Source organism: Tetranychus urticae, chromosome 1 (assembly GCF_039701765.1).
Source record: "Tetranychus urticae isolate SD_2017Ah chromosome 1, NJAU_TeUrti_SD_1.0, whole genome shotgun sequence".
In the NCBI taxonomy this organism is placed as follows: Eukaryota; Metazoa; Arthropoda; class Arachnida; order Trombidiformes; family Tetranychidae; genus Tetranychus; species Tetranychus urticae.
In genome coordinates, this window is record NC_142958.1 from 27,041,640 (window position 1) to 27,065,088 (window position 23,449).

Consider the following 23,449-nt stretch of genomic DNA (forward strand, 5'->3'; position numbering starts at 1 on the left):
CATATTAAAGTGTTACTAAATAGTCAACAATCTTAATTGGCTGTGAATTGTCTAACATTTAATACTCAAGTCTTAACGGATACAAGTCATTGGGTAATTAATCTAGATAGATACTGTACTGACCGATATAAAATAATAATAAGATCTTAAAAGAGTATCAATTATTTCATTGTTTAATGGTTCACCTGATTCATTTGATGTCTTAACTAAAGTTGAAAGCCTCGTTTTTATTTTACCTAATTTTTATAAATTTTATTTTTGGTTTTTGAATAATTGAAATAAGCCTTTTTTATAATTAATTATTTCAAGTCCTGTGCATAAAGTATTTAGTCGAAATGGGTGAAGAATTAGAAAGTTCAACTGATTCTGTTTCATCAAGATGTGAAAAATCATCATTTTGTGAAAGCCAAAGTGTTTATACAAGCCTTTTAAGATCAATTGGAGAAACGAGTAGTAGGTCAATGAATCGGAAACAAATTTTTTGCCTTATCATTATGGCCTATGGTAATTTTTGCATTGGCGCCAATGGTTCACTTCAAGCACCATTTTTTCCCGGTGAATGTGACATCAAAGGAGTATCTTCCCTGATTTATGGATTAATTTTTGGTGTCTTTGAGTTAGTTATAATTGTAACTTGTCCAATCTTCAGCAAAATGGTAAATGAACCCACTCCTTGTACATGTGTTTCACATGAAATTGAATTTAGCTTGGTTGTGTCTTTTCTTAACTATTTTCATTTCTTATTCATTTAGTTTGCCTACGTTACACCGTATTTCTTCCTGGAGTTTGGATTATTTCTTATAGGAGCAACTGCTGTACTTTTTGGGTAAGACTAGAACTATTCACAGTTCAGATTTTAGTTCTTCTCAAGACAAATTTGCACTGATTTGTTTCCATTCGACAAAAGAATAGATAAGCTTCATTTTAATTGTCTATCTTTTATTTCTATTTATGCAGAGTTTTGGATAAGGTTACAAGATCTCTTGAATTTTCGGTGTTTGCTTTCTCTCTGAGAATGGGCGAAGGAGTAGGAACTGCTGCTTTCATCGCATCATCCCATGCAATTCGCAGTTCTGAATTTTCTCGCCATGCTGCGTATGCACATGTGAGTTAACCAATAAAACTTACAATGTTAGAGAATTGGTTTGAACGTTTTTTAGTAATGCTCTGTTAACTTTATTTAGATGGTCTTGAGCACCGCTTCTGCTCTTGGATCCTTATTAGGTTCACCGGTTGGAGGTGCTCTTTTTACGGCTGGAGGTTATGTCATGCCCTTTGTTGTTTTTGGAGGTTTACTGTTATTTGGTAGTTTAGTGAGCATCGTTATCTTGCCTAAATCAGGTATGAAAGTAAATTTTTGGATCTGTAGATTCAAATTTTGATTTTATTTCCCACTTCTCATCTTCGACAAATAATGGATATTCATTATTCATGCTAATTTTGAAATTATTGGACTTATTTTGACTAGATGATTACACGTTGAATAGCAATCCAGTTTCACTTCGCAATCAGTCCGATCAATTGGTAGATGTCCTTGTCATTGCTGGTTGTGTTGCTCTTACTGGATTCAATGATGTTACTTTGGCCCATCACTTGAGTCAATTTGATCTTTCACCCATTGAAATTGGATCAATATTCATCGCAAATAGGCTGGCTTACAGTTTAGTCTTCTTTGGCTGGCGTAAATTAGGACGACTTGAAGTATGAAGACTTTAGTAAATACAAAATATTAATGAATATAATGATTATAACTTGTGATTCAATTGCTTTATTTTCAGTTTGACGCACTATGGATTTCAATTCTAGGAACAGTTATTAATATTATCGGATTATCATTAATAGGCCCAGTTAGTTTCATTCCTATTGAACCGTATGTATTGCCTTTAAAATTGCTTCGATTCTGTTTAACTTTCACTAAATTTGCTTTTCTGTTTCAGTAAACTGTGGTTAATAATTGTATCTTTAATCATTATTGGAATTGGATTGGCTGCCAAGCAAGTTGGCTCCTTTTTTTCAAATAGATCAGCTTCTCGTGGTTATCTCAATGCAAATTTAACTCACGATGAAGTTTCCGCGATCAATACTTTAACTTCAATTGCTGCCTTTGTTGGGCCTGTCACTGGAGGTTATCTCATTGGCACTATTGGCTATAGATCTGCCACGGAAGTCGCTCTTGCACTCGAGATATTCACGGTAATTCAGTTTATCCAACAAACCAATTTCATCAAACTAATAATTTTCTCTTCTATTTTTTCAGCTTATACTTTTAATCGTTCACAAAATTTATGGATCTTAATTTTTGGTCAAACCATTTTCATCTTTTTAAAATATTTTAAAATATAAATCAATTTTTAATGATTGTTTTTAAAAAACATCTACTTTTTATTGTGCTCTTTCCCAACTAATGAATATTTGTAAATTAATCATCGATTGAAATATTTCAATAAATTGTGTAAAATTCTTAAGAGTAAAATTATCATTGCAGATAGATAATTTCAATTTTTTTATATTTAAATAAACCGTTGGAATCTTATTTTAGTTTGATTTTGGCGAAAGGTTTAAAAGATCACAGACATAATGCTCATCAGTTTTTTTCCAAAAAAATGATGAGACAAACTCAATTTGAGGCTTGAATTTACTTCTTGAGATGGAAAGTTTTTTATTGATGGAAACTGAACTTACCATCATCAGTATTTAATCACTCTTGAAGTACTTCTGCTATCATCTTTAATGTAAAAATGACCAATTCCAATGTTGACTATATTCGCCCATAATCACATCGTTAGTAAACTGTAAGCTCATTTTGTAATTTGTGTTTTGAAATTTCGCTAGATTTACAAAAATAAGATTGACTATCAAAATTTTTCTGTTTATCATTCGTAAATGATACTGATTATCAATCATTGTTTAACAATTAATATTGATCTTGACTCAATTATTCTAGATCGAAACACCTGATAATGCAATTGCCCATATCGATGCAACGTCGATAACAATGATGGTCAAGCAGCCTCAATTGGCTCATAATTGACTGAAGTATTTCAAAATGATTAAATTTTCAACAAACAGAAACCATTGGGTAACCAATCTAGATAGATCCAGTATTGACCGATACATATGATGATTGGATCTACAAGTGAGGATCAATTATTTCATTGTTTCCTATTTTATAACCAGTTACATCTGATACTTTAGTTAAAGCTCAGAGTGCTTATTATTAACTAATCAATTAACCCAATTCTGATTTTAAAAAAGACTTACAATCAAAAATATCTGTGATTGTAGACTATAGTCACAATAATCAACCGACGTTTACTCAAAGTAAATTAACTAAAGTGTAGTGAAACAAAAGAACAACAATTTGCATTTACATTTTGAAATAATTGCTCTACTTTTTCATCTTGACCTTTTGCCATTTTCATAGATCATCGAATTGAAATGATTGGACTGTTTGAAGCATCAACTGATTCTCGTCTGTTAACAAGATCATGTGGAAATTGTAGTCTTCATGCAAGCCATCGAAGTCCCATTGAAGAAATAAAAAAAGTACCAATAACTAAAAGACAAATTCTTTGTCTTATCGCTTTGGCTTATGGCAATTTTTGTGTTGCTGCCTGTGTTTCGCTTCAAGCGCCATTCTTCCCCGCAGAATGTGACATCAAAGGAGTATCTTCCCTAGTTTATGGCCTGATTTTCGGTATCTATGAATTAGTTATATTAGTAGCCAGTCCAATCTTTGGTAAAATGGTAAGCAATGGATTTATGTCTTTAACATGTGTTTCAGTAACAATCCTTTGTGTCACTTTGTATTAATAACTTCATCTCTTGCTATTTAATTTTTTATTCAATCAGTTTGCCTACGTTACGCCCAACTTCTTCCTCGAAGCAGGACTGTTTTTGGCTGGAGGAACCACTGTACTTTTTGGGTAAGTCAGATATAAGACCGTTAAATGTTACCTCGTTTCTCTTTCGAGGCATTGAAGGCTTGCAGATTTTGTTTGCCCTAAAATTGAATCTTTGATCTTTCAAATTTCTAGGATTTTAGACAAACTATCAGGACCATTCGAATTCACACTATTTGCGTTTATCCTGAGAATATTTGAAGGAGCCGGAGCTGCTGCTTTTCTTACATCATGTTACACGATTATGCCATTGGAGTTTCCCGAACACATTTCATTTTTATTTGTGAGTTGCTTGTTTTAGCTTGTTTTAAATGAATTCACGCGTAAAATACTCATATCTTCACTTCATTTGATCAGGCACTATTGGAAACCTTTTTTGGACTAGGGTTAATAGTTGGTCCTACGGTTGGCGGTGCACTTTTCGAGCTTGGTGGATATATCATGCCTTTTGCCACTTTGGGGAGTTTGATGTTATTGGGTAGCTTAGTCAGTATCATCCTTTTACCCAAATCAGGTAAAATAAATGAATTCTAACACTCTATCGACACTTGGTTTCTATTTTTACTAATATTTTCTCTCATTATTTTTTTCTAGGTGACTACACACAAAGTAAATCACCTAGTGTATTCTCGTTTCTCTGTGACGCTGGAACGTTATTAGATGTTCTTACCATTGCTGGTTGTCTCAACCTTATTGGATTCAATGCTGCTACACTAGAACATCATCTACGCCAATTTAGTCTCACCCCTACTGAAATTGGGTCTATATTCATTATAACTGGGTCAGTTTACGCTTTGACCAATCCTTTATGGGGTAAATTGGGTGAATACAAGGTAAAGATAAATTACCCAAAAAATAATAGTCTCATCATAAAGATTGTGACAATTAGACCAGTTGATCTCAAACTTGAAAATACAAATATCGAAAATGTTAAATTTATTTTCAATTTAAAATCTAGTTTGATGCACGATGGATGGCAATCATAGGAACAGCTATCAATATTGTTGGTTTATTATTCATGGGACCGGTGGATTTCCTTCCTATTCAGCCGTATGTATTGCTAGATAGATAACATGACACAACATTTCAATTTTATGTTTCATTTCTTTAATTTTTTTGTAGTAAACTTTGGTTAGTAATAGTATCATTAATCATTGTTGGAGTTGGAATGGCTGCTAAGCAAGTTAGCGCTTACATAGCTTGTTTGAATGACACCATAAACCGTCGGGGTTATCCAAACGAAACTTCAACTTATGCTCTGGTTTCTGCGGTCAATTTTTCCTCATGTTCAGCAGGCGCCTTTGTCGGGCCTACAGTTGGAGGCTATCTTCTTGGTACCATTGGTTATAGAGGCTCAACTCAAGTTATTCTGGGATTCGAGATGCTTACGGTAATTTAGTTTCTCCACCAAACAAAATTTCAATCAAACTAATTTCAAACATTCTCCTTTTTTCAGCTCTTGCTTCACATCATTTATAAAATATATGGTCCTAAACCCTCGATCTAGTTATTTTATTTTAAACTATTATCAATATATAATTCAATTATTAAGTGGTCTATCTTTTTTTGTTCAAGAAAATATTTATTTTTAAAAGTGTTCTCTGTTTCACAACTAATAAACATCTCTAATTTTTTTGCATTGTGACTAAATTGTCTCATAATTCACATTCAATAAACATAATTAAATATTTACATTAAGAAAATGAATCAAATTTTTTCATTAAAATTGTTACTAAACTGAAAGGATTCTATTAAAAATTTTAAGCCTTTTGTGACCTCATGAAAGCAAGCATTTAACTACATCAGAGCTTTCTTTGAATTCAAGTTTTCGAGAAAATCATTTTGAAAAGGTTGGAAAGGGAAAATCTGATTTCAAAGCAATCCGTGAAATTAAAATTCTCTGATTGATATTGAAAATTGCATAAAGAAAATTAATTTTATCATTGAGAGTTAAAGGATTTTATTTCATGGTTTTCATTTTAAATTTGGATCTATTTGTATTTACAAAGATTGAGACTGAGAATGAAAACTAGGTTTGAATTCTGCTCAGTAACGAAAATGCGATCAGTAATGGCCGTATTGTCTCTTGTAGCAATAAATAAATTTCGCATTTTACCGGGAAAACTGAAATTCTCCATCTATCGTAGCTAATATCTAATATTAGATATAATATAATAGATATTGAAATACTGTAGAGTGAAGAGAGAGCTGGAATTTTGGGATTAAGAGTTGTCAAGATACCAATGATGATTCAAATACTTTTGAAATTAGAACAATAGAATAAGTTTGCTAATTGTAATTATCTAAATTTTAATAAATTAAAAGTTTAAACTCGAAACTTTCAAGTTGAAACTAAACTGTTGCGTTTCCAGTGGGAACTTTCCATATCTTTAAGTAGCTCTGGCAACTATTTTAACCGCCATTTTCAATCTTTTACTTTGCTGATTGGTGATTCAATTCAACTCTTGCTAAAAATTAGTGTGAAGCCAATTTCCAATTTCTTGACCAATACATTGTTAGAGTTAAAGTTATAAAGACGTGCAGCCAGGCGATAATTAATCCTTGGTAAACTCGATAATCAGCCAAGGATCGACCATAAATCATTGATTGAACAGCTGACTCTCCAGAATGGGTATATGGATATACCATTTGTATTGGTTTGATAAAGTATGGCAAAGATTCATTTGGCCATATAACGCCTCCACAAAATAGTCCAGTAAACCCGTAAGCACATTGAAGAAACACGGCATAGATTGGTGATGATGTTAAGGATCCAATAAACAGTCCTTTAATTATGCCACACAAAATCATTGCGAGTGTCAAAATAAGGATGAAAGCAACTCCTCCATTGGCCGGTACATCGACAAAAATTTTTATAAAACCAAATGAGCAAAGGTAAGTTGGGTAAAGCAATCCGGTTGAGAGTACAATCAGTGAAGTAATTAGTTCCCATCTATGTAGCCCACCAGCTGCAAGACGTTCATTTACTAAACAACGATGTTCATAGACTTCAATTAACATAACCAGAATCATAGAAAAAGATTCTGAAACATGGAACAAAAATTTGACAAGAACGAATTTTGTTGGAGCTAAATATTTCAGCTCATCTAATTTCGACCAACTATAAATTGGTTCAATAGCAATTAGTCCAGCAATTTTAAATTTTTCTGTTAATATTGAAGGTGAAAGATCGGTTGATGGTGAGATTGATGAAATGGACGGTTCAGACATTGATGAGGTTGAGGATTGAAGGTTGATCAGCGAGCGAAGAGCAACAATTTCTATTGCATCGGCAACAAAACGATTAGAAATGTCAAGTATTAACGTTAACCCTTTATGCTGAAAATCATCAATACCATTCAAATTGAGTCCACCATAAGATGAGAAATGCTCAAAAGTCTCACTAAAATCTTCTCCGATAATGAAAAACGCTGACAATCTATTCATCTCAAGTTGAACACGAGCATCGCCTTCAAATTGGAAAGTCACAGTTTGCCAATAATTTGTGTGATTGGTAATTGATGCCAAGTACAGTTGACTTAAATTTCCAGTTTTATCATGATTAACAACTCCAATTTTCAAACCCAACGGAAAGTGTCCGAATAAACGACCCAGTGTGAACAAAACGACTACCAATAAAAAGCCAACACCTATGAATTGATACAAAGTAAAGGCTTTCCATCTGCACCAATATCTCCAAGTCAGAAGCTTATAAGCCTTTAGATACGACAATCGATTCCGTGTTACTTTAGATGAGGATGGCATTAGGTTTTGGTTAAAAATTGTATGATTAGAATGATTATTGTTGTTCTTTGGCTCTTCTGGTGTTTGATCAATTCCATCAATAATGTAATACTTCTTTAAATCTTTTCCAATGTGATCTTTTATTTCTTTTGTCATGTAAAACGATAGAATAGCTGCTTCAAGTGAGTTTTCATTTTGTTTCTTTTTAAATTGTTCTGGTCTTTCTTCAATTATCACTTTACCAGAGCTTACGAAAGCAAAATAATCAGCTTTGTTCACCTCTTCTAAATAATGAGTGGCTAGCACAATCGTTATTTTACAATCAGATCGTAGATGTAATAGATGGGCCCATATTTTGTCCACTACCACTGGATCAGAGCCAACAGTTGGTTCATCGAGCAACAACAAATCAGGTGAATGTAGAAGAGAACAGATTAAGGAAACTCTTCTTTGAGTTCCTAAACTCAGCTGAGAAATTTTGAGTGATCGATGAAAAGATGAAATGTTCAATATGTGCACTAATTTATCCACTTGATTGGTTATTTCAGCTTTTGATAAACCGTATAGTTGGCCAAAAAAGATTAACATTTCATCAATGGTTAACTCAGCGTCTAAAGCAATGTCTTGAGGCATATAACCAATAATTGGACCTAAAAAATCGGATCGTAGTTCCTTGCGCTTTTTAACATCAATACTGTCACCAACAGGTTTGCTGAGAGAGTGTCCCATTACTTTAAGATGACCAGAGCTTATCCGATGTTGTCCTAAAATGCATCTTTGAAATGTTGTCTTGCCACATCCAGAAGGACCAATGAGACCATAAATACAACCTTTTGGAACTGTAAGAGTTAAACCATTAAGAATATTAATTTGTTTCCATGATTGTTTGATGGACACTTTAATGTTGGTGGCTTGTATAGCTATTTGATTTTGGTCATACATTGATGGCGAAGAGATTTTGGATGAACCCATGATAACACAATAATATAAATAAGAAAAAATAGAAACAGATTTAAACAAATGTTTAAAAAGTGAACATAGACAGAAATTTTAGGTTTAACCTTCTAATTCAGCTAACAAATAGTGTTACTGATGTACCAAACATTAACAGATTTTAACAACAGTAATTATTAGCTTGATTAAGTTAAATAAATGGCCCATCTAAAATCACAGTTATCGGATTATTAGAAAAGTAAAATTAATTTATCAGACAATATTAGTTTCAAAGAAATGGCAAATTGGAAACATTAAACTGGTTAAAGCAAAAATTAGTGTTGAGGTGAGAAAAGATAATAAATTTCTGAAACGATGTTCATAATGATTGCCTAAAAGACTTGAATCAATAGTGAAACTTGAAATGAGCCATCAACATTTTATTGAATTTCATCTTCATTTGTCAGAAAAAAAGTGATAATAGGTGAATTGTGATTCTGCACATCTTAAGTGGTACTTGAAAAGTTGAAAACAAAAAGCAAAAAGGTTAACAATTTAAATAAATTGAGTAAAGTGGAATCAATAAGTTAGTTAAAAAGAGGAGAGAATCGACAAAACTGGTTTTTCTTTTCGTACAAAATTGAAGACAATACCAGATGAAGGCAAGATTCAAGCTCGATAAGTTATAAAAATAATATTATTGCAACAATAGAATTACACTGAAATAATTACCATTACATCATATTTGAATCAACCAAGAGAAGTCATTAAATTACAATTGAGTAGCCATTCAACAGTTTTGCCCATTTCAATTTGATTACAATACAAAATTCAATCATTGTATGACCAATTGATTTTCACAGATTACTTTTGGGACAATATGTTTCTAATTGAATGCATAAGTCAATGAAAAAAAAACAGAAATAGAGTTACCTTTGAAGTAATAATTTGAAGGAAATACAATAATGCAACTTATACACTCATGTATATTATTTGTAACTTGATTATCTCAATAATAAACGGTTATTAAACTGTGAACGCGTGTCTATAAAGTGGATCCAAACGAGTGGCAGGAAACACATTTCATGTCCATTGGTTAGAGCACATTATTAACTGTACAAAATAAAAGAAAAGGAGTCAAACCTCAATGAAATTTACGGTTAAAAAAATGATCATACAATACTAATTGCTGGTAAAGGTCATTTATCAATCTGCAATATTCAAGTAAAGATCCCAAGACAGATTTCAATTCCAAATCAATTATGAATATATTAAGGCCAGCATCTTTGTTTACCTTCATTGCCATTCGTTTTAATTCTCATTTGTCAGTTCCACTTTTTTAAACACCAATATTTGATGTTTAAAACCATTAATAATGTCAACCGCTATTCTTGAGGGCCATTCATATCAAAATCATCACAATCATCTTGCTCGATGTTTTTTGATTTCACCACGCATCCAGACATGCCTTGCAATTCCAGTGAAAACCTAATAAAACACAATGATAAAATGATAAATTATCGTTTAGTGCTAAATGTTCATTGAATAAATTTTAAAAATTTAAATACATTTAAGCAAATCATTTATTGAATGACAAAAAAATCTGAAAACTTACTTTCTTGTTTACATTTGGACCTTTTCGCAGTTTGTTTACTTTGAGTGATTCTCATTGAATGGAGGCGCGTTTTTTGTTACAAGGTTAAAACCAGATGAAATTCCCGTTTAATTACTAACAATTATCTCCTCAACTTTGAATGAAGACAAATGCTAATAATGAAAAAAAATCATATTTGAACAAATAATGATCAATCTTTAAATGACATCGAAATAAAAGACAAAAAGTACTTGAGTTGGTTGGAGGAAAAAAAGAAGGGAAAGAAAGCTGAAAGTAAATAACCACAATATGCTAATCATTGGTAGCTATTATTAATGATGAAAGCTTTCAATAAGTTGTTATCAAGAAGAGACAGAGAGTTAACCTTTAAAAGTGAAATAATTCAAAATCAGATATCAACTTACCCCTTCTCTTATAATTTTTGAGGTTACAAGTATTGAAAATAGCAACGCCAACAACCTAACAAGGAGAAGAAGAGTAGAAAGGAGAAAATGAAAGATCAACTTGAAAAAGCTAAGCCAAATGGGCATATAATAACATTTTTGTCGTCAATATTTAATCAAGTTAACTAACTATTGTCCGACTATTATATTACAAGGGTTACTTACAACAATTGAAATGTAATATTTAAATGGAGAGGAAAAATATTGAACAGGAAAAAAGAGTTGATAATCTTTATAATATAATCAACAACAACAGCAAAAACGTTTAGTTTGACTATAAAAACAACAGTACCATTAACACAAAAGGAGCGCAAAGGATAGAGAAAGGAAAGGATTTAGAAGAGAAAGAGAGAAATGAAAATAAAGAGTTTTCTTCAGTAAATTTATGTCAACAGCATAATTATCATGATATTAATAATATTAAACATACATTAAAAAGTTATTAAATAAGTTGATTATCAGTAAATTATTGTAAATAGAAGCTGAAATGTTGAGGGAAAAACTGGTCAAGTGGAAAGGCGGGTAAAACAAAAATGAAGTTAACCTTAGTTACCGTTACTGGGGGACAATTTGAAGCTCCAGGTGATTGAAATAAAAGGAACCAACCGTTTCCAAAAATATCAACACAAATAAATATAAACAGAAGAGGAAGAAGGAAGACGAAAAGATGAAGAAGATGAAAAAAAGGAAGATGAAAAGGATCTTGTAAGTATTGTCAATGTGTTGCTCAATTGGCGTTCATCACTCAACCCAGGATTGATGAAAGTGAACCTAAAAATTGAAGAAAGCTTTTTGTCTCAACCTTTTTGTAGATGATTGTGATTATATTGATGATGAAGATAACGATGATGGTGATGATGAGGATGATTGAAAATCTCAATGGTTTGGTTGATTGTCCGTTTTATTTTGAAAGCTAAAAAAACCTTTGATTTACACCAAAAATCTCAAGATGATGATGAGGTTTTCACTTTTATTTTTGATGATATTATGTTGTACTTTTCGAGGACAAAAGATGATGATATAGATGATGATAGACATGATATAGATGAAGATGAGGATGTGATGACATTTTGTTGTGTTAAAAGTTATCATAGAGAGCGACAACAACAAAAAAAAGTGTATTTACTTTTGTTCATTTTTGCCTTCTTTCATCGGATTAACTGAGGATCAGTTTAAGTGGTAATTTAAATACGACTCTTTTCACATCAAATCACTATTATACACATTAATCCAATTTTGGGGTAACTTTCTATTTCAATTATCAACTGGATAAACATCATCTTTCAGCCTTTTACATTTAAACAATATTTTATATCGCTCAAGTTAACTTATTTTCAATTTTCATTTTTACTTCTCCATTTCATTTAATGAAAATGTCTGTGTGTATCTTTCATTCAACCAAAATAGATTATGCTTGGATTATTATTATCGTGATTATCGACACACATTAATCCTCCATCTTAACCATAATATTTAAAACCATGCTGTGTATGAGTATCAATTTCACCTCAGAACTCAATTTTGTTCAAGTAAAATCATTTAGTCGCTTCAGATAACATCAAATGTTAACAGTTGTTCAATTGATTTTTTCATGGCAATGTCTGGCATTTTAAAACAAGGCCCAACTGATTAGTTATATTGATTGGATAGAAACAAATAGAAGAAAAAATAAGATTTTGAAGATTGAGAAAAAGATTTGATCAATTAGAATATCAATCGAATAGCAACTGTAAATGTAATTTAAGCTAATCAGCAAATTAGAGTGAAAAATCCATCAAAGTATGAGTTAAAGACAATTTGTGTATTAATTTGGAAACAAAATGGATTCTTTCTTTTCTCAATGACAAAACAAAAGTTTAATTTCATTCATTGATAAGTATCAATAGTTCATCAAGCAAGTAATTTGTCGGAAATGTAAATTATATTTTATAGACTGAAGAGTTATATGAAGATATTGATGTTGTTGTTGATGATGATGATGAAGAAGAAGGAAGATGAAAGCCTATATTAAAGGTGAAGTAGGAGGGACGAGGGAAGTTTGTTATTGGTTTGTGGAAGTAAATCTTGTTGGTTAAGTTTGAGTCAGTTCATGAATACTGAGGATGAAGGAGGAGACAATCATGAAGAGAGGGAAACTGAAAGAAGGTGAAATGATGGAGGAGGGAAAATGAGGTTTCTGTGTTTTACAGTAAAGTGGCTATTCGGAGGAATTAAAAATGGTTCCTAGCATTTTGTTTTTCCCGTCGACATTCACTGAGATTATATTTTTGAGCGTAAAATTATTTTTATCCTAAAAGCGCTTTCGTTTCCATCGTCTCTAGATTTGTTGAGTGTTTCCATTCCTCATTGACATCTCATCTTTAATGTGTTTAATGGATTAGTTTGGTGAAACGCAAAAATGCTTGAGATTCCTTCAAGTTGCTCATTATTTCGAGATAATTGTGCTTCTCATTGTACATCTGCTTGTGACCATAATTGTGGATCCTTTTGTTTACATGAAACCTATCTGGGTCAATCCAACACTTCCAATCATGGTTTAATTATGGAGACTAGTTTGAGTTATCAATCATCGGCAACTCCAGTATCAACATGTTTACCCGATTCAACGTCTTCAGAATATTCAACTTTACATTCCCTTGATGATTATGTTAACCATGAATCTACTTTTTCATCGACAGCTTCACCTGGTTCTTCTTGTGCCTCATCGTTAATTGAGTCTTCATTGGATCATCATCATGATGAGGATGATATCCAATCATCTGCAAGTGTTCATTATGAACCTTCAAGTAAATCATTATCATCTTCTTCTTCGTCGTCCTCCTCTTCATCTTTGTCATCATCATTAATGTTAAGACGAAAGGATGAAGCAAATGTTCACAGTCATCGACGATTCCGTAAAAAGCGTGGCTTTCATCATCAAATTCAACAGCGACAAGCAGCAAATTTGCGTGAAAGAAGGCGAATGCAATCAATTAATGATGCTTTTGAGGTGAGCCAAGTTTACATCAACCTGTTTAATCAATCAGATAAATCAGTTGTACAATTGTCAAACATAAAGATAAAGGTTAATTTGATACAAACTTTGATCCACTCGTTGACCTACCTTTTGCCTTAGGTCCAGACACGCGTTTAGACACGTGGACCTTGTTGACTCAACATCATGTCAACTGTTTGAATACAATTGATTAACCACAACAAGGTTTATCCAAAACATGATCACTAATAGCCTTTAATTACTTTGATTTCTTCAAAGCACTAGATAAATGATAGACTTCCAATACTTCATGTTATACCGAATTCGTAAATCTGAAATAAAAAATGAGAAAAACTGTTAGATTTAGATAATCTTTGATGAAATTAAAAACTTACTGATCGACTATAAATGAAATTTTTACATGAATCTCTGTCTTTTATTTACTTGTTGCAAAGCTCATCCACTTCATCGATTCAGCCCTTTCCATAGGATAAGCTTTTAACTAGGCTCTTCAATTTGTCATCATTTTGTGATTGAATTAATTTCCAACTTTAAATTTGATACAATCTGTTTGAACAGACATTTTGTTGAGGTTAAATTGTATTGACACTAGGTTTGGAAAAAAATTGTTTTCATTTGTGATTAACTTAACATTAAATAAGCACTAAAGTAAATAAAAAAAGGTTACAATTTTTAACTCACATTAGTTGATGATTTTAAGACGATCCGAGATTCAATAAATAAATCAACGATACAATAATGGTCAGTTAATGATTACAATTCAATTAATTATAGACCATGTTTTGTCTCCAATTGGTACACTTGAATGAAGTGGTGATAGCTTAAAGAGAAAGAGCAACACAAAATGTCGATCAATTTTGATCAAGTCTTAGGTTTGATGATTGATTTGAGAGTCATTGCTATTATTGCACAGAGTTATAGTTTGAGTAGCATTATTATTAGGCCATTGAGAGTTGGTGAATATAAATTATAATCACAATAATAAAGTTAGGTGTAAATTAGCTTCACTTTTGACTATCGATCATAATTAATAAATGTAGAAATATTAGTCAATCACATTTTCTGGTTGTTTTCATTGGTGGCGTTGGTGTAGTTTTTCTATTCACATTTTGTTTCCATTGTTTGATTTTTGTTGTTTGTTTATTATCAAATGAATTGTAATCAGTTGAATATGTAATATTGACCAGAATTAATATTTTCCCTATTCTTCTTTCATTTGACCATCATACATGTAATAATAAACGCTCTTGATCTTTCTCTTCTTCCAGAGTTTAAGAGATGCATTACCCAAAGACCCACCATATGAAAAGCGTTCATCTAAAGTGGAAACCCTTAAATTGGCTATTCAATACATCGAAAAATTAAATGAATACTTATCAACCGGACGTAATCCAAATGACCCATCACAATCACATCAACCTCCGCAAGTTGAAAAAATTATTATCCCCTGTCAAAAAGGTAAATACTTCCGTTGTTTATTATTGTTATTTATTTTCATTTTTATTATTGATTGCTTTTCATTTTTTGCTTTTCGCGCTTTAATCTTCCTCAAATGACGTATCTCCTTCCATAAAGCTTGAGCAAAATGAAAGTAAAATTGAATTATTCTTTTTGTTTAATTTATTTTCTCTTTTTTATTAATTACCAACAGTATTTCATGGTTTACAATTGGCTGGTCATTCAATATCTTGGACACAGCCAGAGCCAAAGCGTACTTATGTAATGGTAGCCAAAATATGGACACCAGAAGATCCACGGACACTGGAAGGAAGCAAGGAAAGTCATACGCCAATCACGCCAGCAACAACATCAAATAATTTGGAATCTAGTTCATCTCTAATCACCAACTGTTATTCACCAATGGATCAACCTAGTAATTAAAGGTATCAAAATTGTAAAAACAATTCGATGATGTGCATCATATCGTCAAATCTTCTAACAGCATGATCTTCATCCAAGTATAAATATTTTATGAGACATCAACTAATCTCTTTCTTGATGGAAAGGTGAAAGGAGAGAGATTGATGATTCGTAAAATGATTTCTTTAATAATTTGATAGAATTTAATTTTCTTCCTCTTCCTTTTCATCTTGCTTCTTTTCTCATCCTTTTACCAATATACATATATCATCGATGATAATAAATGGTATACAAATTAAACGAAACGATTTTATATTTACTTCCCTCAGTCATTTCCATCATTTGTTCTCTTACGTTATGCTATGATTACATGTGTTATGTTCATCTTTTTCGAGTTTAATGCCATTATCTTCACCCGTGATATACATTCAAACCTTTTCAACTATCCAACCATGAAGTTAACCCTAGAGGTTGAGGTTTCGTAAATCAACATGCAGCCCATTGTACCGTTAAGTGGTCAATTGAAAGATACAATCTTGATATATTTTTAAAGCAAAAATCATTTTGTTAATTTACACTTAATAACGGTTATTCTTTTATTCAGCTTTTCTATTGACGCCTCTCTGTTCCCATAATTTAACTGCTAACAACTAATCAGTTCCGCTCTTGTAGCCCTTTTAATTTACAAACAACACAATAGACGAGCCAATACACAAAATAAGCTAACTGAATCAATCAACCTTTACCAATATCGAGATGATGAAAACGAAAGAAAACAATAGTAAAATATTTTTTTTCCCAAACAAATTAAAAAACAATCCCATGGTAAATGTACAATCTCATGAATCAATCCCTTCAATTTTTTATTATGTGAAATATTTCCACGAACATTTCCAATGAACGGTTGATTCGACCATAATTTAATGGCTTGCTGTGTGACCTAAATTTTTCCAAAAGTCAAACACAATATTATTCCCTAAAAGGTATCTCGAGCCAATTTAAGTTGACATTAGTGGTAAAATCGAGTATTTCAATGGGGATAAAAGGAACACCTTGAGCCATTGCTAATATAAATTTAAAGAAATGGACAATCAAGGTTAAATCGAGTTGCTTTGTTGTACTTTTCAATTTCCAAACACAACATAAAATGACTAAAGACTATAAAGTTACTGTTGCTCGCGGGGAGACGTGAAAAAAGTTGATTATTACCGTTAATTAACATCATTAGAGATGATTTTTACTCAAGCTATAAACTACTGAGGCGAAAAAAGGGCAAACTGTGAATTAAAATGCATTGGGCCCTCAATTGTTCGCATATTGGCCCAATTTTATGCTTTCACTCTCTCTACTACTGTTTATATTTGACATAGCGTGTCTATTATTGTACAATAACAAAGGTTTTTTCATCCAAATCTCCCACTCTTCATCTCTCTCTCTTTTTTTCACTCTCCGCCTCCTACTTCATCACCTCCGCCTTTTATCATCCAGAAACGGAGATTCAAATAATTAACATAAAATAAATGCTTCAATAGCTTTAACTAATAATTCAGGTAATGGTAAACAAGGTTGTTTCGTTAATTATGGGCTCACAAAGTCTAGTAAGTTACAATTGTTCAATTTCGAGATGAAGATAGAGTAAAAGAGGGGTGAAGATTGGGTGAAGAGAGAAGTTAGCAAATGATGATGATATTAGTAAGGTAAGAAGATAAAGGAAAAACAAATGCAAGAAAAGTTGATTGCTGTTGCTTTCCTCACTGAGCTTTACAGTGTTTCCAATGCATGGAATCGGTTTTATCATTTCATGGGAAAAAGCATCTGTTTTCTATCTTCACACTCTCTTTTTATCCAATCTCTTTCTCATTGTATTCTCATCACCATCATCATCGCCATCATGATCTGAAACTAACAACTTACATATAAGTCTATTATTTTTTGCTCATACTCAATCATCATCAGCATCTTCGTCTTTATGTTGTACACTAAACTTGATACTTACTAATACATACCTAAATTATACATTCATTCAACATCATGAATGTAACTTGTAATCCAATTAATCAATCTACAGGGGAGTTGGGAAAACTTACCTTGGCTAATTTTTCACACATTTTGTTCCAATCATCTTGAATCGGGCTGAGTATTAATAATCCAAGAAACAGACAAACGATGACACAAAAGAATAATCAATTTCTTAAAAGGCTAATAAGAGCCAAAACTTACAACCTAATTGTCAATCCATTTGTAAGACTTCTGATTTGAGATAAAATGAAATTTAATGATGTTTAAAAGTAATTAGTTCAGACGATGGAAAGGTTAGAGGGTAAACAATGGTCAAAACAAATGAGAGATAAGCTTTAAGGTTAATCAAAAGATAAAAAATTGCTATTCAAAGAGCATAAAAGATTTATTAATACTTTCTTATTAACCCCATCTTTTGGTGACTATGAAGAAATAATGCGCCATTAATTTCTTTTAAAATCGTATTCTTTTTTTTATTGTTTTTCACATTCCTTTCAAACTGGTCAAGAGATGGTGCTATTAATTGACAATTTAATTGAAAGTCGATTAATCTATGACCAATTGTATTCATTAACATTTTCATCTTCCTCTAGATTGACATCCTTAATATCCTTTATCGTCGTGTTTTCATCTTTGGACGAATCCTCCGCAAAGTATAATATGGAGGGTCAATACCCAAATTGGTCTTCTCCTGGTTATGGTGAACCAGCTTATGGTGAACAGAGTCCAGGTAATTTTCAGATGTCTCTTCAAATGTTTCACGTGTTCACTTTTAAATGATCAAATTGAATTTTCGTCAATTACATTTTGTTTTATTTTTCTTTTCTAGAAGATTTTGTCACCATTCAAAATCCCATGGATAACCTGAACACAATGTCACCTCATGGTTATTATTCTTACTATCAATCCACTTTACCGACAGCCAATTCAATTTTCAACTCACAAACAACATCAAATGATTTGAGTGCAGACCCTTTTTACTCATCAACTACTCCAGGTGATCCATACTCTGATGAATCTCCATTGTTGGAAGAGTTAGGAATCAATTTTGACCAAATAATGCAGAAAAGTTTGGCCAACGTTATCCCATACAAAAAGGTTGAACAAAATTCCCTCCATGAAACTGATATTTCCAACGAACACGATCACCAGCACCATGGAGAGCAACGATCCCAGCAAGCTCAAGTGCAATTACAACCACAACAAGCCGCAATGAAAAACTTTGCCCGTAGCTTAAAGACGCCGCCACCATTGAAGTATTTTGGTGATTTATTATCTGAAAAGGAAGATGCAATAACAAGGTCATCTAATGTACCCAACATTTCAAATGAAACCAATTTAGATTCAAATAATTTGTCATCGTCTGATAGTTATGTTGATGATAGATCTTTGGGATTTATGTATCAAGAGTTTGGACAATGCGGCCAGTCTTCAAGTAACAACTGTGACAGTTTAATTGTATCTAATAATAATGCTAACAATAATAATAACAATAACACCAGCAATAATAACACTAATAATAATGATAATAACAACACTTTGGTTGGAGCTGATGATGGTTCTCTTAATCGTAGCAATTCCTCAGATACTCAAGAAGACAATCAGCTGCTTAATTCGTGGGAAAAATCAATTCCTGATGAATTGAATTATCCTTTTGATTCAAGGATCTGGCCTCGATTTATCAATTCAAACGTTAATCATTTGCCAAATGTCAATGTATCATCTCATGCTACCTCTAAGCCACCTTCAGTTGGACACAAATATGTAACAGCTCGTCCATCTTTAAACTATGGGCATCGTCCAATACTACCAAGCTTACAACCTGCTCAAACGACAACCCTTGCTTACCCTTATCAACGACCTATTCCTATTCAACCAAACCTTGGTTATACGCATAAAGTCGCACCTCGATTCATCTCACCCTACATGACAACCAATGTTGCCGGTAGAGATATTATCCTCTGGTCTTCCCGATCACCAACCAACAGAATGTTCTCTCCCCAAGCAACTTCTGGTACTCATCCGGCTCACATGGCTTCCCTGAGCTCCTTATCAGAACCTGGATCAGTTCATAATAGGCTACCCATGATTATCTCGACGAGCCGAGTGGCTTTCACTGGTTCTGTAGATGACTCTTCATCTCCGTCTTCATCTTGTTCAACATCCTCCACACCATCTCCCGGATTAATGGATAAAAAGCTTTATGTAAATAATCCGGTTTTGGTAAACATGTTAACTTGCCCACAAATCCCTGGTCTTCGCAATTTAGCTCCAGCTCCAGATTCATCGTCATCTCATCTTGATGAGAAATCTAAAAGTGACATTCTTTCTGGTTTAATAGATGTTTCTGGTGAGAAAAGGAAACGATCCAACAGAGCTGTTGCAACCACTAGCAGGGAACCAATTAAAAGAGAAATGCGGCCTAAAATATTTGTTATTGAACAATTTAAAATTGGCTTATTCCATGTTCAATCTTCAAACGAAGGATCTCGCCGTAATTCCTCGACGCAATTAAAAGTAATCTTCTCAAGACGAAGGTTTATCTACGAATTTGCTTTCTCAACTTCTAATGCCTGTGATAAAAAAGACAACATTTTGCCGGTTCAATCTCATCAATCTACACCAACAATTCACAGAAGTAATGGTGCAATGGGCAATAATGGTAACACAATTGCTAGCAATAACCCAACTCTAGTCCAGCAAACAAATACCAAAGACCCTAACGTTGTATATTATGTGGTCGCTGTACCTTTTGACTCTGTTACGGGTCTTAACATAGACGAGTCTACAATGTATTTAACTGTTGACCGAGTGCCTTGCCTTTTTGGCGGTACCTCAGTTAGAAGTAAAGTTCTGTTTGAAAAGGCACCAAAATTTGACCCTTCTCAAGGTGAGCTTGAAAATAATGCCCTTCATTGTATAAGTTTAAGGCCAGCTCAAGTTGGTCGATTGCGCACATCGTTGGTTGATTTTGATAAAAGATTTGCTGACTTGCTGTCCACCAAAATTGATCGTGATCCCTACTCGTACCGATGTAAACTTCCCGAGGGAAGCAAAGACAAAGACGAGGACAAGAATAAAGCACTCAATGATTGTACAATACAACCTGATTCCGGACAGGTTTTGAAAAAATCCAAAATTGAAAAATTTGATTAACTATTATTTAATAATTTAACTTGGTTTACATTCATGAGATGGCGCCTGTTTATCAATCTACCGTGAAAATCACATTTGATAAATAAAACTCAAACTGAGTGCTAATTTTTCCCAATGTAAATTAATGTCTATTAGCACCATTAAAATGGCTTTTCTCAATCAATTAGTGAAAATAATAAAATTAATCAAACTCCAAAAAACGACATCAAACCACTAAGATTGCCTTAAAACAATCATCCTTCATCAACTTGCAAATCAGTGTTTACCCTCAATTACCGTTCAATATTTGGCCATTCAAGCTTCTGGACTTTTCATGTATAAAAAAACATAATTTAATTGTAACTGTTTAAATCTAACGAGACTCAGAAAAGTCTTGCAACGTCGAGTTGAAGAAACTTGAAACAATTTTCACTCAATCCAGGAGAAATGGTTCAAATTTGATATTTTCCGGAATAAAACTAATCATTTGAAAACTATCATTTCACCGATGATAAATAATACACATTCATTTTTCTCGAACATCAAGTTGTTCTTTATTCTTAAGTGTTATCAATAAAAACTGAAAGCTGGATAATGGAGGAGAAACAAGGAGAGTTGAAGACAGAGAAAGAAAGAGAAAAAAAATACTTGAAAAGAAGACACAATTTTGATTTTTCTTTACATTATTTCATCAACATCATCCCATGATCATCACAACGCTTTTTATATGTACATTGAATAATCATTTTCATCCTCAACTTCATTTCTCTTTCCGCATTTCATCAACATTTCATGAACAGTGTGGATGAACAAGCAATCCAGTTGACCATTACAATTCATTAATATTATCATCATGATACAGTCTTGAGAAGAACAAGAATTGATGGTGAAAAAAGGGAATAAAAATTTTCCAAATGATGAACAACAAGTTGTAACCTATGGAGAATCGGTTTAATCGTCTTTGTTCCAATTCCAGTTCAAATTTCTTCAGAATCAACCCAAAACAATGAGACCCAAATATTCCAAATTTCAGTATAATCTGAAGTCTATTGATACAACAATCAAACCCAGGCCTTCATTTCCATAGGTTAGGCTGTCAAAAACTGGGCAAAGTAAAATAATTGATAACCTCGACTATCAAATGCTCGTAATGTTTCATTTTTTGTTTTTCAATTTTTTTCTCATTTTTTCACCAGAAAAAGTAAATTTTTAAATTTCTCATTTCGTATACATTTATATATAAACTAATAAGGTGATGGATGAAGATGGCGATGGTGAATAATGTCCGTTTGGATGAAAAAGAAACAATGATTTGTACAGTAAGTTGAGTTCAATGTTGGACAAAAGTAGAAAAAAAAGGTTAGCCTCATTTTTCATGGTTCCCTGTTAGTTGTATTACTTTCATCTTATTACTTATATTACACACAATATGATGTACATTTTCCTGGTTTTACTTTTATTTGATTTTTCTTTCACTTTTCTCAGCATTTTCATCATTGAACCTCTAAAAGTTTCAATATTTTGTTTTCAATTTTTTGTGCAACGTTTTTTGTTCCTTTAGCCATTATTACATTTTCTGGACACTCTTTTATATTGTATATAATATAAAGTAACAATAAAGTTTGGCAACACACACACACAGTATTTATTTGATTGTTGCCCATTGGAACAATTTACTCTTTTCTGCTTTTCTTTTCATTTTCAACTTTCCATGCTTTTTCCCCTGCTTTTCCCATTCATTCCATGGTCTTTTGTGACTCTTCATTTTATTCATTGGCAACATTTTTCTCGTCCTTTTTTTCACTCACTTTACAGTCAATCTTGTTGTTTTATTGCCTCATTTGATTTCAATTTTTTTCGCTTTATTGTTTACTTTTTTTGTCCCATATTTAAACATGTTCAAGCTTGCAATTTGTTTACTGATACAAATGCTTGTAAAGGTTAATTTCATCATGAATTTCACTTCAATCAATGTTGACCCAAGTTGCATGTTTTCTTGGTTCAATCAAGGGTTTTATTTTTACATGAAAATTTATATTCAGAGTTAGTCAACCCAAATTGAATTGGCTTTCATTTTTTTTCAACTGGAAACCTGAGTATTGATGCATGGATCGGTCAATACCTGCTCTTGACCAGGTTCTCTGACCTTTTTCGTCCTTTTTTTCATAATTTTTTCTTCTCATTTCTCGTTTTTTGCTGCTTCTGCTGCTGCTTCCATACATCAGTGAATTTGTTATTGTTGAATTTGTTGATCCAACTGCTCATGTTGCCTTCACTTTATTACATTGAATTATTATTATACTTCTAACCGAGCAGTTAATATAACTGTGTTGGCTGAAGATGAGCTTGGAGATGATACTGATGAAGAGATTGATTTAGGTGATGGCAAAGTAAGATTAGATCCGGTTGTCATTGAATCAGATAATTGAATCAAATTACCAGTAATCGTTGGTATTTGCTGGTAACTTGAAGTTGAATTGGATCGACCACTCATTATAATACCATTGGTTGCTCTAATTGATCCACTTTCTGTGTTTAAAAGAAACAAAAGCCAGAAAAAAGAGGAAAAAAGTGAAACAATTAATCAAGAGATTTATTTCTCAATTATAAATAATATCGTATAATAATACATTGTCAATGATACAATTGCAGGACAAATAGTGGACAAATTGAATTACAATTGAAATTCAAGATTTGTTGGCCTTTTGTTTTTGGCTCCAACCAAAAAGACTGAACCTTTGTTCAAATTTTATTGCTCTTCTAATAAATGCTTGATAAATTTCCATTGCTTTTCAGTTCTAAC

At 32.5% G+C, this 23,449-nt stretch overlaps 6 protein-coding genes across 14 annotated transcripts in view; 4 read left to right on the plus strand and 2 right to left on the minus strand.

Annotated features, from left to right (window-relative positions):
• The first annotated feature begins 176 nt into the window (after window positions 1-176).
• LOC107364407 (MFS-type transporter SLC18B1) lies at window positions 177-2,473 on the plus strand. The gene is made up of 8 exons (XM_015931742.3): window positions 177-656; window positions 753-826; window positions 958-1,105; window positions 1,185-1,341; window positions 1,469-1,701; window positions 1,779-1,870; window positions 1,938-2,193; window positions 2,258-2,473. Exons 1-8 carry the CDS (start codon window positions 336-338, stop codon window positions 2,294-2,296), a joined length of 1,320 nt encoding a protein of 439 aa, XP_015787228.2. The 5' UTR covers window positions 177-335; the 3' UTR covers window positions 2,297-2,473.
• Window positions 2,474-2,811: 338 nt separating this feature from the next.
• LOC107364630 (MFS-type transporter SLC18B1) lies at window positions 2,812-5,594 on the plus strand. Of its 2 annotated transcripts, none has more exons than XM_015932059.3 (9): window positions 2,812-3,136; window positions 3,425-3,747; window positions 3,853-3,926; window positions 4,038-4,185; window positions 4,260-4,416; window positions 4,497-4,735; window positions 4,861-4,952; window positions 5,025-5,292; window positions 5,359-5,594. In XM_015932059.3, the coding sequence occupies exons 1-9, from the start codon at window positions 3,118-3,120 to the stop codon at window positions 5,407-5,409; spliced, it is 1,371 nt and encodes a 456-aa protein (XP_015787545.1). In that variant the 5' UTR covers window positions 2,812-3,117; the 3' UTR covers window positions 5,410-5,594. The 2 variants fall into 2 exon arrangements, with proteins under 2 accessions (XP_015787545.1, XP_015787546.1); XM_015932060.3 differs by lacking the exon at window positions 2,812-3,136 and adding an exon at window positions 3,191-3,321.
• Window positions 5,479-11,996, minus strand: LOC107364633 (ABC transporter G family member 23-like). 7 transcript variants are annotated; one of them, XM_089269057.1, is made up of 7 exons: window positions 11,068-11,996; window positions 10,803-10,911; window positions 10,599-10,653; window positions 10,195-10,346; window positions 9,874-10,067; window positions 9,758-9,790; window positions 5,479-9,692 (listed from the first exon to the last, which is right to left on the minus strand). In XM_089269057.1, exon 7 carries the CDS (start codon window positions 8,616-8,618, stop codon window positions 6,378-6,380), a length of 2,241 nt encoding a protein of 746 aa, XP_089125183.1. In that variant the 5' UTR covers window positions 8,619-9,692; window positions 9,758-9,790; window positions 9,874-10,067; window positions 10,195-10,346; window positions 10,599-10,653; window positions 10,803-10,911; window positions 11,068-11,996; the 3' UTR covers window positions 5,479-6,377. The 7 variants fall into 7 exon arrangements, with proteins under 7 accessions (XP_089125183.1, XP_089125186.1, XP_089125181.1 ...); XM_089269060.1 differs by having other exon boundaries at window positions 5,479-8,485; window positions 9,513-9,692; window positions 9,758-10,067; window positions 11,068-11,993; XM_089269055.1 differs by having other exon boundaries at window positions 9,758-10,067; window positions 11,191-11,996.
• A 469-nt stretch (window positions 11,997-12,465) lies between these two features.
• Window positions 12,466-15,811, plus strand: LOC107364389 (uncharacterized). Its single transcript, XM_015931725.3, has 3 exons — window positions 12,466-13,626; window positions 14,901-15,090; window positions 15,284-15,811. The coding sequence occupies exons 1-3, from the start codon at window positions 13,036-13,038 to the stop codon at window positions 15,511-15,513; spliced, it is 1,011 nt and encodes a 336-aa protein (XP_015787211.1). The 5' UTR covers window positions 12,466-13,035; the 3' UTR covers window positions 15,514-15,811.
• A 2,279-nt stretch (window positions 15,812-18,090) lies between these two features.
• LOC107364386 (uncharacterized) lies at window positions 18,091-21,146 on the plus strand. 2 transcript variants are annotated; one of them, XM_015931720.3, is made up of 2 exons: window positions 18,091-18,241; window positions 18,341-21,146. In XM_015931720.3, the coding sequence occupies exons 1-2, from the start codon at window positions 18,172-18,174 to the stop codon at window positions 20,665-20,667; spliced, it is 2,397 nt and encodes a 798-aa protein (XP_015787206.2). In that variant the 5' UTR covers window positions 18,091-18,171; the 3' UTR covers window positions 20,668-21,146. The 2 variants fall into 2 exon arrangements, with proteins under 2 accessions (XP_015787206.2, XP_015787207.2); XM_015931721.3 differs by having other exon boundaries at window positions 18,344-21,146.
• A 14-nt stretch (window positions 21,147-21,160) lies between these two features.
• LOC107364387 (potassium voltage-gated channel protein Shaw) overlaps window positions 21,161-23,449 on the minus strand; it is a 68,352-nt gene continuing 66,063 nt past the window's right edge. The window contains exon 7 of the mRNA XM_015931722.3: window positions 21,161-23,175. Coding sequence (XP_015787208.1) covers window positions 22,943-23,175 — 233 coding nt within the window. The 3' untranslated portion in view covers window positions 21,161-22,942. The remainder of the gene's footprint in view (window positions 23,176-23,449) is intronic.